The sequence below is a fragment of the Nicotiana sylvestris genome, chromosome 6 (genome assembly GCF_000393655.2).
Source record: "Nicotiana sylvestris chromosome 6, ASM39365v2, whole genome shotgun sequence".
NCBI lineage: Eukaryota > Viridiplantae > Streptophyta > Magnoliopsida > Solanales > Solanaceae > Nicotiana > Nicotiana sylvestris.
In genome coordinates, this window is record NC_091062.1 from 66,830,843 (window position 1) to 66,846,192 (window position 15,350).

Genomic DNA, 15,350 nt, shown 5'->3' on the forward strand with positions numbered 1-15,350 from the left:
ATTGTAATACTGTCATCTACTCATTTGAGTTCTTTAGTTGAAAATTTCAGCTTTAGTTTCATATTGGTTAACCAGTAGTAAGTTCGACTCGATGGCTACAAGTTAATTGTCTTATTTCGAAATTCATATAAAACTTTGTAATAATGATATCCATGTCAAATTTCATTAGTTTAGTTATCTATGAGTTGTGTAAATAGGAAATATGGCAGAAAGTTGGTTTTTATTTACACTTCATGGTATTGTTAGAAAGGTATGGCATAATATAGCATTATCAAAGAAAATATGCTATTAGTTTATCTTGTTAGTTAATTAGTGGTTGTTTAAAGCTAGATGATGATTTGCTGCAATTTGCCATCTTTTAGCATAACATTGGTTGTGTTCATAATTTATAGTTGAAAGATGCGTTAGTATGATCCGTATGTTCAAAAATGTCAAATATAGTAAGTAATATTGTATGCAATATCATTTTATTAAGTCAACAAGACTTGTTCTCTTTCTTAGTAATAAAGGGCTTAGGAACTTATACAATGTGAAAATTAATAGTTAGTAATAATTCACATAGATTGAGAATCAAATTGGTTTGATTATATCTATATCTATCCTAACTCAATCATAGGCATAACTAAGTAAGTTAATTTCATCTATTAAGATTAAAACGAGTATGTGAGAATAAGTTGAGTTGTATATACACAAATGGCAACATTTTAAATCAATGGTAATTAAAAATAGAATTTGCATTAAGTAATCATGAAAATTCTTGGAAAATATTTCCTTCTTTTATGAATCATTCATTTTTAGTTTCATATGTAATTTATTCCTTGGCATATATATGTATAATGTCATATTTGTTTTAAAGATAGTATTAATCATATTTTTATTCTGTCCTTTGAATTTGAATAATTAGAATGAATATAATTTATATTCGTAAATTATAATCAATGGTCAACATTTAATAAATTATGGATTCTTTTCCAAAAATTAAAGATTATCTTAAAACGAAATTTCTCGTGATATAACAAATATTTTTGTGGAAAATCCATGATATCATTACGAATATGTCGCGCGATTAGGGATACGTTCGCGTACCCTGATTATATTTTTAAAAGCAAAAAGATTCGGATTATGCGTACGCGCAATTTCGAACGAATATTTAATAAAATGATTTTTTTTAAGGCGTTAAATCAATTTCATAAAAAACCGAGATGTACGGTTCACTATTCAGAAAAACAAATATTCTTGATTCGACACAATTTTGAAAATGATTACTCAATAAATATATTATCAAAAGTTATTGTGTACACGTACGCGTGACACAATTCCGCATTTTTTAAATTTATAATACGAATATACGTACGCGTAATTCGATCCAAAGAAGGGTTCTTAACCACAATAAGTAAAAGCGGTAGAAAAATCACGTAATAAAAAGTATTTAATAAAAATCAAGATAATTAAGCCAATAATAAAAACAGTTAAGCGACCGTGCTAGAACCACGGAATTCGGAAATGCCTAACACCTTCTTCCGAATTAACAGAATTCCTTACTCAGGATTTCTGGTTCGCGGAATAAATAAACAGAGTCATACTCTCCTCGATTCAGGGATTATAATTAGGTGACTTGGGACGCCTTAAAATTCCCAAATGGCGACTCTAAAATAAATAAACAAATCCCGTTTCGACTGTCCTTCAATTGGAGAAAACTCCCCACGCGCCCCGCGGGCGCGGCAAAGAGGAGGTGCGACACCTGTCTATTTCATTCATCAAATTTGGATTCACATTCTGCAGGTCTTAGAATAAGTACCTGGATATCGAAAGCAAAGAACAAAGTGAGGAATCAGCTGCAGTACTTAGCAGAATTCAGCACCAGCAACACTAATTCAAACCAGAAAAATGGATACGAAGCAGTACAAGACAGTTTTAATCGAACAATAACGCAAAGCAACCTCAAACCAAACTTCAATCTCCCAAAACTCAGTTCATTTCAGCACCAGATTAATCAGAAATTCTTCAGAAGTTAAAAGTCTTCAAAATTATAGAAAAAAATGCAATGGAACAGTAATCTCTTTTCTTTTAGTGTTTTCAGCCCTTTGTCTTTTTCTCTCAGAACTTTTTTTTTTGCTCTTGAAGTCTATGAAAGTAATAAATTTATGCAGCTTCTGTATTTTCTGGATTTCCAGCTCTCAAAAATCTGACTTAAGCTCTAAGTAACAATGCTTTTATAGGCAAGCTACTAGGGCAGCCTCAAAGAGTTTAAAATTGCACTTAAAACCTTCTGAAATTTTCATTTTAGCTTAGAAATCCCTAGTGTAAACCTCAGAATTTCAGAATAGTCCCCCACCCCAGCTTCTAGGAAGCTTCCTAGTTCAGTTATATAAGATTTCCAAGCCTAGACTACCCAAATTACCCCTTAATGACCTTGTTATTACCTCTGAAAGCCAGGCCCAAAAATGGGTCAGAATTGGCCCAATAACTCAAACCAATTTGGACGGGCTGCTCTTTGCCAAATGGACCAGAGACAACCCAAAACCCAAACGAATACTTATCTATTTGAAGAGAAAATCTGCAAGCCATGATAACATGAAATGATTTCAAAGCAAACCGACTTAAATTACTGATCAATTAACATAACTAGGTAGGGAATTAACTAAGTTGAAATAACCTAATTAAACTAACTTGGGTGACTAAACAGAAAGGCAAGATCGGAGAATTAGCCATGCTATTAACACAACGGACTAAAGAGATCAGAAAGCAGGCTTTCACGAAGAAGAGAAAGAAAAAAAACAGTGAACAGAAGACAAATTTAAACTCGAAAGTTTAATCGAGTTTCAGCCAGATTAGTATAAGAAAACTAAGCTAAAGAAAGGGGAAGGAGAAAGAGAATAAGACAGTAAAAGAAAGAAAAGACAAGAGAGGAAAGAAGCTTACCAATTTAGAACTCGAAATCTATCGGAGACAAAGGACCTAACAAAACTAATGTCGATCGTTTGTTCTCTATCAAGGACAAACTGAACGACATCAGTTTTGTTGAATCCAAACTTCAAAACTCGAAGAAACAGTGCCCTATGACCATGCATGTACCAGGTCCGATAGAAAAATGATTTTTGAATTTTTAGGGCTCGAACTCAGATTTAGGATTTGAGAAGCTCCGACAAGATTCGAGGGAAACGAAGTGAGGATTTGGCATGAAGGGGTCGTGGTGGCTATGTGGTGTTAATTTGGGGACGATTGGGTGATTTGGAGTTTGGTCTTCCTCTTCGATTCAAGATTCGAAGAGTTCTGTTAAGATTCGAGGGAGGGGTTTTGGAGATTTGGGAAGAGGAGAAGGAGGGGAGTCTATGGCGTTAATTTGGGGTCGATTGGGGTACCGCCGCCGGTGGAGACGATTTCCGGCAGGCGGTTCCGGTGGAGGCGGTGGGGGTCTAGTGAAGGAGATGAGAGGGGGGTAGGGGAGCTGTTTGGACACTTATATATTAAGATGAGGTTAGTTCTGGACCGTCCGATTAACTAACCTCGACGGTCGAGATCAAAGGATAACAAAACGATGTCGTTTCGGATGAAAGGGGTAACCGGACCGGGTTGGGGCGCGGGTTTGGGCCGGGTTTCGGGTGGTTTGGACGGGTTTCACATTGGGCCTGGAAAGAATTAACATAAGTAGCCCAAAATCAGCTCCTCTCAATTCTTTCCTTTTCTTATTAATTCATTTTCTTCAAAATTCCTTTCTTTTTCTTCTTCTTTTTTCATAATTAAAATTAAAACCTAAATTAAATCCTAAAACTAAATTAACCTGAAAAATACTAATAAAAATTATCACATTTAATTAAAAATAAACTAAAATAAAAACTACTCAAAATCCAAGTAAAAATCAAAAGGTGCAAATTAAACTATTTTTGTGATTTTCCCTTTTTATAAAATAATTTAATTACTAAATAATTCTTAAAATGAAAAATTAACTCCTAAATGCACATGCAATGTATTTTTGTATTTTTTAAAATTAACATGCACAGATAAATACAAACAATTAACAGAAATGCTACGAAAAATCTACGAAACTGCAAACAACGGAAAAATTATTTTGTTTTGAATTTGTGGGATTAATTCATATAGGGCAATAATCACGTGCTCACACTAGTTGACTCATTTGAACTTTCACGTTGTGAATAGTTTCTTCTTGCCTTTCTATATGCAGCTGTATTTTACTATGTTGTTCCAAAAGGCACTTTAACATATTTTCGATCTTCTTTAGGTCAGCTTCCCTAGTTTTTTTTGTTCCTATTAACTTCACCAGAAAAAGAAGAACCATCAAAGTAAGGGGTTGGGGGAGGATAAGACATATAAGCACAACCATGAAAGTGATCATCTTTACCACCACACATATCACACACATTCCACACATAAGATTGAGTTTGGTGCACAAAACTCGCGCTCGGAAATATTTTGATAATTTTGCCCTGGGTGGTTTCCTTCATAATATACATAAGTAGGATTAAAAGTAGAATTACTAACATCAAAATTCTCATAATTCCATGATGCCATGTTTCTCAAATAAAACTAAAATTAAAAAAAAATTAAAAAAAAATCAAATACTAAAAAATAAAATAAAAGTTCAAACTTGAAACCTAGCAATATGTACACCTATAACTACACCGTTAGTTCTCTGGCAACGGCGCCAAAATTTGTTTACACCCAACTATGCCTTATAAAAAGGACTAAGTGGTCGTTGCAAATATAATCCGGTTTACAAGTCCGGAGTCGAATTCCACAAAGAACTAAGGCTTAGCTACAGTTGTTCACTATCACCAAGAAGACAAGCTTGAACAATTCCTAACTTATAGATATTAAGATTCTTGTATTTAACTAATTAACTAACAAATTAAAATAGTAAATTAACAACTAAAGATACTAAGGGTTAGAGACAAAATTAAGGAGGTCTAGAGTTATGATTTCCCCTATTGTCGGAATCCTTCCCGCTATATTTTCTATAAATTCGCCTAAGTATTCTCTATCGATCATGAGCGCTCAGACTGTCGTATCTCTCTCATGAGTAATTACTATAATTTACTAGACATATTCTCCCGAATTACGCTAGCTGACATTAAGTACGGCTCACTCGGATCATACCAAAGGTTTCGTTATCCCTAATCCTAACTTTAAACCCTTCGTATTGATCCCTCATATACGTTAGGAGTGATGTTGTTCAACAACTACCTAAATATGCACTCTCTCCCGAGTAATATACACTAAATAGGCACAATCGATTGAGAGCTCTTCAACCAACCACAATAATAACGTAGTTGAACAAATAGATAAAATACTATAGCAAATCTATATTAACGTAACAGGAAATCATCCTCCAATAGGTTCCATCACAACCCTAGATAACAAATTAGCTATTCATAATAGTATGCATAACTACAATACTAGAATTCATAACCAATAATGAAAATAGGAAGAAGGAAGTGAAAACTCGTAGAAGTCTCTGTCTTGCTCCTAGTGTATTCTTGCCTCCTTAGGTCTAAATTATGTCAAAAGTATGTCCCCTCTCCTCAAAATAGCTTTTTTACATGTATTTATACCAAGTAGGGTCGGACCCAGACGAAAATATCTTCTCCCGCGCGAAATAGGACTCTGGATCTGTAAAATTTGCATAGGCACGCCGCACGCTGCGATGCACTGTGCGGCACGGTAGTGGGAAAATTCAGAGAGCTATTTTCTGGCAGACTGTTGGAAAATTGCACAGATACAACGCGCGCTGTGATGCACTGTGCGGCGCGATAGTGGGAATTCGCAAAAATGCAAAACATGAAAATTGTAAGCCCTTTCGAATAGCTTTCCAACGATATATTGTGAAGCCCAAACGGAGTTCTGAGAAAAAAGTTATGTGTATTTTACTAGACAATGCACCCGCTCGATTCTTCGTTTCGTTTTTAACTATCATCCGTTGATTTCCGAACACAATCCCGGCTTAATTCCTTGGGTTTTACTCAGACTTCAAAGCTCTAAATCACTTGAATTCATTCCATAAACGCCTACATAGATCGAAATCACTCATACAAGGCATAAAACACATAATTAGTGCAAAACACTAGCAATTAAAGCTCAAACTCAATTAAAGTGCAGTACATTAGAGTGTAATAAGCGACTAAAATACGTAATCATAGCCTATCACCAGGGACTATCTGTATGGGGTAAAATTGCTTTATAACAAATGATCGAATGATAACATGACACGTGGAACCGAAGATAGGCAAATGGCAAGTTAGGGAATACCCAATACCGAAGACAACGAATGTAATCGATATCGGATAAATCTCGAAGGGAGCGTAGTCGATGGGTGGAGATCAAGGGTTTGTCATCAGATTGCGTTCAATAAGGGAATATTTACTAACATAAAATGAGCGACCGTTGCAGAGAATATTTGCATCCATGGTCTGCCGTTACACGTTCATCAATGACTCTTTTATTATCATTAAAGATGAGCTTGTTCCTAAGATCTTGTTTCCCTAGGTAAAGCTATAAATAGCAGGCTCAACATCCATTGTAAGGACATGAAACATTCTATACAAAAAGGCTATATTTTACTATTTGGCTCTGAAACTAGTAGCTTTCTTTCACTTTGTCATTATCTCTATTTGTGCTCTCGGAGATGCCGCGTTCGGAGCCATGCTGATCATCTTCTTCAAATTCAATTGCTAATCTTAATATTAATCTTATTTCCTTATCATTTTTGGATCAAATCAATTTGCTTATCTATAAACCATGCAACAAATTTAACTGTACCATTTTACGGCTAAATAAATTTAATCTTAATTCTTAATACATATATTAATATTTAGATGTGTATTCAGATTTTAGATATTTTAATCTTAATAAAAATAAACGAGGCCTTAGATCTTTTTCTCGTTTTAGATGGGAACAAAATATATACACAAACCTTAAATTAGCCTATTCGTGCAAAATGACTCACTAGTCGAGTCCAATCCCGAATGATGCAACGATATAGGACTAGTTCTCATTACCCCATCCACTAGGTGAATCCAGGCCCCACCTTAAACTTCTAATTTTCTCTCTCTAATATAAACCGTTTCGATAAACCCCTCCTCCTTTTATTCTTTCTGGATCCCTTTTGGTTGGGTGCAAAGGGGGGAAAGGAATGGCGATTGTGGCGGAAGGTGGTAAGGAGTTGGAGACGTGCGTGGTATTAGGGGGACGAGGATTCGTCGGGAAATGGCTTGTGGATAGGCTTCTTCGAATCGGCAATTGGATCGTCCGAATCGCCGATTCTTTGCCCAGTCTTCAACTTGAACCCTCCGAGTCCCTTCTTTCTCATGCCCTCTCTTCTGGCCGCGCTTCCTATTTCCATGTCGATATTCTTCATAAATCTCATATTATTCCAGGTACCAACTCCCACTCCCTATCTATGTTTTTTATTTTTTTGTTATACATACATCTAGAGAATGCGTATGGTCTGTGTATGCGCTCTCTCTAAGATTATCGAGAAAGGGGTTTATCTCAAATCCGATTCCTGACGTCAATTCTCAAGATGCATTTATCTTATATGTTTCCTACGAATACGAAATGTCTTCTTCTTTTCTAGCAGCCCCAGTGCTTTTATAGCGTATATTGTTTACTGATCTGAAAACAGTACCATGGAATTTTTTCCCTTTCATGAAGATAGTGATTGTGTCCTCCAGTTACTGGGCTCGTTCTCATTCGTCATTGACTTATTTCTCCCTTGACTTGCTTCCCTATAGGAAGTGTTTATTCTCCTTTAAGGAGATTTGGTTCCACAGGAAGGGAATTAAAAAGACATATATCTCTTACAGCTTGTTTGGATGGTTGTTACATATCGTTTCATAATGTATGTATTGTATTGTATTGTACTGTATCGTTTGATGAATACAATGTTTGGATGGATTGTGTCGTTTTGCCGTCGTTTCATGGTATCATGCACCAGTAATATGATGAATAAACTTGCAATATTATAAAGAAAAATTATGAGATGGTATATAAAAAGGTAGGGTAAATGATAAAATAAAATTATTTAATAATAATAAAGGGTGAGATTGAGAGAAAAACACAAGGAAACGATGCGACCACACCAAATCGGTCGTTACATAAAGTGGCACATTTCATCGTTACGTAACGACAGATTTAACGATACGATACAATAAAATTTAAGTAACAATCAAAACAAACATTGTATTTAAAGTAACAATACGATGCGATACAATTGGTAACAACCATCCAAACAAGCTGTTAACTTTCTTTTCTCAACCAAACAACTAAACAAGGGAAAAAAGCAACCGGCCCCTTCTAGTCGGCCTCATGCTATTCCTTGACCTTTCAGTGCTTTCACCCTTAAGACATGCAGCGGTACTCTGCTTTAGTCAATCTGCTTATGGCGTTTGATTGAGTCTTTGACATGTCTTTATCTATATTTCTGACTTTGCTTATTGTAGTTTAAACAGGTTCTAGAGTCTCTTCCTTTATCTGTATCTTCCTGGAAAATTGTGTTTTTCCACTATAATAAAGTTGGGCTTAATTTTACCTCATCATATTCTCCTATGCAGCTATTGATGGCGCATCAGTTGTATTTTACATGGATTCTAGGGATTCATATGCTCATGATTTCTATATTTGCTACACAATTGTTGTTCAAGGTAATTTTTCATCAAGAGGCCATTTAAGTGCATTACACACTTTTGCTATATTAATCTTTTGCATCCTAATTGTGAATGAAATGTTATGTCATTCAGGTGCCAAGAATATCATTACTGCTTGTCAAGAGTGTAAAGTCAAAAGGCTAGTATACAACAGTTCTGCTGAGGTAGTTTTGAACAGCTGGCAGGATATACATGGCGGGGATGAGTCCTTACCATATTCCAGTAAAGTAAGTCTCTTATCAGCAGCTTGTTTAACTAGAATTTGGAAATTTATTAGGCCTCATTCTTGCCAACCCTCTTCCACGTTTTTTGAGCCATCACGCTCTAATGTTCCTCATTTCTTCTCTTCATTTTGATGCTTGCTCGATGCAGTTTGTGAACATGGTAACTGATCTCAAGGCTCAAGCAGAGGCTCTAGTTTTAGTTGCAAATGATGCTGACGGCCTTCTTACTTGTGCAATTCGTCCTAGCTATGTTTTTGGACCTGAAGACAATTATCTCTCCTCTTTGCTGGTCAATGTTGCAAAATCTGGCTGGGCCAAGGTTGGAAGCCTTTTGTTACTTTGCACTTCCTGTTGTGTTAAAAGTATCAATCAATTATGTTCGTTCTTTTTTGCTAAGCCTGTGTAAATGTGATGTACTAGACCTAAGCTCTCTGTTGTTGCATCAGCATCCACCAAAATTCTTGCTAAACTTGTTCCATGCTTCGAATCTATAAGAAACTTTTCTTTCTCTACTCTTTGTTGCTGGTGACACCTTGGGATGTATGTCAAATAAAAGAGGAAAAAGATCATAGACTTTTCTATCTTCACAAAATTAGTTGTCATGTGGGCATAGTTTTCTAATTTAAATTTTTTTAACCGTGTTTAGTCTTTGTATACATCCTTTTTGAATAAGTAATAGACATTCTCATTTCAGTTTATTATAGGGCTTGGTGACAATATGTCTGATTTCACCTATGTGGAGAATGTTGCCCATGCACATATATGTGCTGAAAAAGCTCTACGTTCTAGGGGAAGTAACATATGTGGCAAGGTACAGATTTGGAGTTCTCTTTATTCAGCGATTCCTTTTGATGGTGGTTCATTTATTTACAGACAGTGCGATGCCATGTATTGTAGGCCTTTTTCATCACTAATCTCAAGCCAATGAAATTCAAGAATTTTGTATCTCTTGTGATGGAGAGATTGGGATATCAAAGGTAAGATAGCTGACAAATTATTCTTGTACGTCTATCTTTGTTGATGACTATCGCAAACACATGAAATTTGTTGAATGATTTTTCCAAATATGTGTAGATTAGGTGAATTCTCCTGTCCTGAGTATTGTGGTTGCCACTCATTGCAAAACTCTACCTCCCATCATGATTGACATCCTAGCTTAAACAAGTTCATCAAGTGCTAGTGAATTTTCTTTCTTGTTATCTTTTAATATTTTTACGTTTTGTGGAGGCTATCAAACTTTAATCCAGTCATTATCTTCATCTTCGGTCGATATGAAGAATGCAATTGTGTTGCTACGTGAGTAAAGATTGGCATGAAGAAGAGTCCTTGTACAAGTTATTTGGCTAGAGAATTTTCTGATGATGGTATCTTATTTTATTGCCTCATTTTCCTTTGATGAAAAGGGTAACTTTAGTCAATCTTCTCTCTCTCTCTCTCTCTCTCTCTCTCTCTTTCTTTGTGATCATGGCGATGTAGGGTCAATTTGAGCGCGCCTTGACTATTACATCGGGTACCTACGTTTTCCCACCAATACAGGGTCTGCCCACCAACGCTGGGCAAAGTTAAGCAAATGGGGAGAAATCACCGAGCTGTTTTGTCCTAATGAAGTCTATTTCCATTTAGTTCTCTTTTTTGTCCATTTTTTTTACACGTTATTCTTCTCCCATTTTCTTGAAACACTTACCCTTTTCCCATGTATTGCCTTCTTCATCACTACCTATTGCATATACTGCGAGTACTTGGATAAATGTTTTTGTTAAGCTGTCTATTTGGTGACTTTCTTGCTAGTCATAGTCTATTGTTTTCATTCTTGGCTTACATTTTTGCTTTGGTTGATTTTGTAGCTTTGCTCCTTCCCTTCCATTATGGATTTTTCAATATGGCTTCCTGAAAGAGAATTGGTGCTTTCTGATTCCAGGTCCATGATCAAGATTCCTGCTAGGGTTGTCCAATATTGTACTTTGATCATGAAATGGACAATTTCAAGGATGAGCAATTGGAATCCTGATAATGTGCCAGCTTTTGATATTATTGAATTAGCATTGTGCCATAGGAGATTTAATTGCTTTGCAGCTCAGAAATATATTGGATATTCTCCTGTTGTTTCCCTTGAAGTACGTCTGCTCCTCCAATTATTTTTCTCATTAGCTGTGAATTATGCCTAAACAACTACTCTCTCTGTGTCTAATTGTTTAGCAGGCACTCAAATTGTGTTTCTTCGATTATGGGATTTTCAAATAAAATAAATTTATGCTTAACTCTGAATATTTTTGATCTTGTAGTACTTATCCAAATTTGTAGATGTTATTTTCAAAAAAATAGAAAGAAATGTATATCTGAATCCACACCGAGAATTAGATTAGTTGACTGTTGTTCTCCGAACTTTGCATTTTTGTGGGATGACGAAGTATTATTTCACTGGCAAATGTTTTATATCGACGGAATGGTAAATGCAGTAAATAGCCACGTGTATATGGATCTATTGAACTTTAGCTTACTTGCTGGCATTTTATTTAAGCTTAAAGGAGAAGATGAAGTATCTTTTTCCAGAACACAAGCATCCTAGTTGCCCCAGTTTCCTAGTGATATGCAGAAAAGTTCCGTGTTATGGTAAATCAGGTTATCCCTGATGTTCTGATAAAGACACGCTTTATGCATTGTGAATCTCTCTGATTAAATACCTGTGCTTTAATCACACTTGATCCATGTTGGATGTTTCCTGTACCCTTCTAAGAAGTTTCACTATTCTTTAAGTTGCCCTAGTTTGCTGATAGGTAAGCTGATTTTGTTGTGCGTAAGTTGCCTAATGTTGTTGGTCTGTGCTGAATATATGGTTAAGATTTTGGGAAGCTTCGTTTTAAGCGAAGTTTGCTATAGATCTTATACTATTTTTTATAGACATGACTCAATCGCTTATTATGGACGTGAAACTCTGATACAGGAAGGAGTTGCTTTAACCACTAAGTCCTTTCATTCAGCCAGGGAATCATCTTTGTCAAGCGATAGTGACACTGATGAGGAATCAAACGTGCATAAACTGCTAGGAGGTGGAAAAGGTTGGTATGTTTCCTTGTGACATTTCTTGCCTTGCAGAATTGCTGTTTTCTAGTTTCACAAGTTATGCACTTGCTTTTATGAGCTATTGATATTGCAAATAAAACTTGTGATAGTGGATTCTGTGCTTTAAGAGGAAATACCAAATCTGACCCTTTAGGCATTTGTCCTCACCCTAACACCTCTATTATTTTGTCTTGAACTGGTAGAGAGAACTGACTTGTCGTGGTTTTCTTGAAGGCCCAGTTTCCAGCGCTTTTTCTCAGCAAAAAATTATTGTGTTTGACCACAAGAGACATGCCTGAACGTGGTGTTTTGACCCAATTCTGGTGGTCTTCTGAGACTGAATTTGAGCTTGCATATGTAGAATTTGTTTCTGGGTACAGTTTTTAGCACATTACAGAAACTTCCTTGGCGACCCAAATGAATCTCAAGATCGATTCAGTATCTATTAGAAAATTTTGAATATCCTCAAGATTCTAATAGGTCAATTATCATTGTTGTTACTGATGCTTCTTTTTTGGTGGGGGTGGGGGTGGGGGGGTGTTGCCTAGTTGGTAAAGCTCCTTTGATGCCAGTCTGATTCTACTTCTACCTTTTATTCTATATCTGCCAAATTGATGATATGAAATCACAATTCTTCATTGCATCATCTTGCTTACCTTTAATATTATCATGTTAGTGCAGCTGCCGAAATTTTATTGTGGAGAGATGAGCAGAGAACATTTACTTGTTTCCTTTTGCTGGTTTTCATCCATTACTGGTTCTTCCTGTCTGGGAGGAGTTTTCTTTCATCTCTTGCCCAGCTTCTACTGATGATCGCTTCTGCTCTCTGGGGATACAGCATTCTGCCACCAACAATGTAAGCATGCCACTGAATGTACTATGTTTAAATGGTTTAAAGAGACGACTGCCCTAAAAGAAATTTTTGGCAAGACAAGTCCAGCGATATCTTTCTCAAGGAGATGAAATTTGGTTATACTGTTTTGTTTTCAGGGGCAACTGGATATTAATGCATATTCTTAAAACGTGCCATGTGAGCCCTAATGCGAACCTTAATGCATGGAAGTTTTAAAAATAATAGGATCATAAAGTGACGTTTTAGATATATATGCAACTAAAGTCTGCTTCCCTGAACGCCGCCGACGTGAAGTAAAAGAAAAGGTGAAAAGAACTGATTGATTATGTTTCATCCTGTTGTAAGAGTGAACCGGAACACAAACCCTTTAGCATTTCTTTTATCTACTGGTCCAACTTCTTTCCTTTTAAGGCTTCTCCAGCTTTGTTATTTCCGTCAACTCAATCAGCTACAAGGAATAATATGTGAAAGTTCAATGGGAATTTATTTGCCTGTATTGGCCCTCTCTCTTTGTAGCTTTTGTTGCGTGATGATCTATGTTTTCCTCTATTTGTAAGATCTCATTGTTTAAATAATCTATTTCTGATTGGGAGCTTTTGATGATTGATAACATTATTTCTTAATGAACTTTTCTGCTTGCCGCTATTCTATTAGGATTTCAGTATTTTTTTATGCATGGAATTGCTTGTATTCCCCAATAATGATGTCTTTGCTCCAGATATGGCATTGCAGTTCCCAGGATATCGTGGTCTTTCTTTGAGATCTCTGAAGTGGATATGAGAAATTGCTTTTACAACTTAGCATATACGTGGAACAGAATGAGTCATTTAGCAAGTTTACTAGCCCAAGGAGAAGACTGGTCTATATTTTTGAAGGTGTGTGCTTTGAGTTCGTGTTCTTCCTTCCCTTCTTTTTTCTCATTCTGAATTGAGTTAGAGATGATAGGTGGCGTTTGTCTGAAGTTTTCCAACTCGGTTTTTGAGTTTCCCAGAAAGTGTTTGAGCTGTTTTTGAAAATAAAAAGGTCAACCTTTTTTGGATGATTTCCAAACTCTATTTTTCAAATCTTTCTGAAACTTCAAAAGCTAGTTTTTGAACGATTTGGAAATCTTCAGAAAAAAGCCTCTTTTGGTAAAAACTGGTCAAACGAGGGGAAAAAGCAAATGAATTTAAGCTATTGAATGTGTGCCAAAGAAACGAATAGTAGGCAATAGGTTTAGCAGATGAAATAGCAAGAAGGGCGAAACAGTTGCCTTTAGAAAGGAGATGCACGGACAGATAATGTGGTGATAAATGAATCTGATTTTGAAATAGATATGGACCTCATCTATTTGATGATTAATCAGAATTAACATTTAGTTACAATGGTTGTCAAATGGGTCAGACAGCAAATAGAATTTTTAGTCAGTCCTTGACTCTATGGTTTAGGCTGTTGTTACACCAAATTTTTTCTTATTTTGCAGGCCGCCATACCCCTGTATTGTTTGAAGTTGATAATTGCAGATTGCTTGACTTTTGCACTTGGTATAGGTATGTGTTATTCAACATTTTCACGCTTAATGGTGCATTAAAGTCCATTAGTTTATTTGACATGATTCGAACCAACGCAGCACTAGCTCTGGCATTCACTTCATTCCTCATTTACGAGCAGTACGAGGATGAAATTGATAGTACGGCAAATGTAATATTCAGCATATCAAAAGGTGCCTTTACTTTGCTGATGAGGAGCTTACGCTTGCCTTTGGCATTGATCCATTCTGATTCAGAAATGCCTCGAGGGATCTGCTCTTCTAGATTGAAGATTCAGCAATGAGAAGGTATCCTAGTGCTTTACTCAGTCCTAACAATAGACAGAGGGAGAGTGGTGTATATCTGCCTGGTTCGCTTTCCTTATTTTGGATGTGTGACCTCTTGTACCAGACGTTTGTTAACTCAATATGAGAAGGGTCGTTGGTCTATATCTTCTCGAGAAACTAAACTCCCTCACCCCCTCATTCCCATACCCTTGTACTGGAGCTACGGAAAAAAACTAGGAAGTTAAAAAGAAAAGAATGAAGATACCCCCCTACAATTGAGAACAGAGTTTGCTCATTTTGGCTGTAATAGATTCCAAATGATGATAACATAGTGGATCAGTTGCTTGGATATAAATTGTGCTTATGCTTGCCAAGTTCTTGCTGTTGTGTGTATTACAACCTCCTAATTGTGTTACACCTGAAGAAACAATGATCAATGTGATTACAAACTATTTTAAACTCCTTTAGTATGTTCTTTTCTTTGTTTTATGTTTGTTGTTTTAATTGTAATTTTAATTCTTTAAGACAATGGAAAGTTCGGCTTAAAGATGGCTAATGTAAGAGTTAAACATAGATGCCCCAGCCGTGATGGCATAATGCTTAATGCTTAGCTTTTTTAGGTTTCCCAAGGACCGTTTATAGGGATCATGAGTGATGTAACAAAACCAACTATCCAAAGTTCAATCAAGCTACAGCTATTGTACGTTAACTCTACCCTTTTTGTCTCTTTTTCCTTTTCAAAGAAAAAAAAAAAGAAA

The 15,350-nt window shown here is 36.1% G+C and overlaps 1 protein-coding gene across 2 annotated transcripts; it reads left to right on the forward strand.

The window, feature by feature from the left end:
- The first annotated feature begins 7,008 nt into the window (after positions 1–7,008).
- Positions 7,009–15,054, forward strand: LOC104245967 (3beta-hydroxysteroid-dehydrogenase/decarboxylase). Of its 2 annotated transcripts, none has more exons than XM_009801679.2 (12): positions 7,009–7,391; positions 8,568–8,657; positions 8,754–8,887; positions 9,033–9,203; positions 9,579–9,695; positions 9,782–9,861; positions 10,803–10,998; positions 11,826–11,944; positions 12,621–12,800; positions 13,516–13,672; positions 14,260–14,326; positions 14,407–15,054. In XM_009801679.2, exons 1-12 carry the CDS (start codon positions 7,148–7,150, stop codon positions 14,607–14,609), a joined length of 1,758 nt encoding a protein of 585 aa, XP_009799981.1. In that variant the 5' UTR covers positions 7,009–7,147; the 3' UTR covers positions 14,610–15,054. The 2 variants fall into 2 exon arrangements, with proteins under 2 accessions (XP_009799981.1, XP_009799982.1); XM_009801680.2 differs by having other exon boundaries at positions 7,013–7,391; positions 11,826–11,940; positions 12,626–12,800.
- The last annotated feature ends 296 nt before the right edge of the window (positions 15,055–15,350 follow it).

Bases quoted from the DNA above. Each gene is read 5' to 3' on its own strand.
- LOC104245967 (XM_009801679.2), top strand. From the start codon at position 7,148: ATGGCGATTGTGGCGGAAGGTGGTAAGGAGTTGGAGACGTGCGTGGTA. The intron at 9,204-9,578 runs GTTGGAAGCCTT...TTCTCATTTCAG, and splicing joins CAAAATCTGGCTGGGCCAAG to TTTATTATAGGGCTTGGTGA. The intron at 9,862-10,802 runs GTAAGATAGCTG...TTCTGATTCCAG, and splicing joins GAGAGATTGGGATATCAAAG to GTCCATGATCAAGATTCCTG.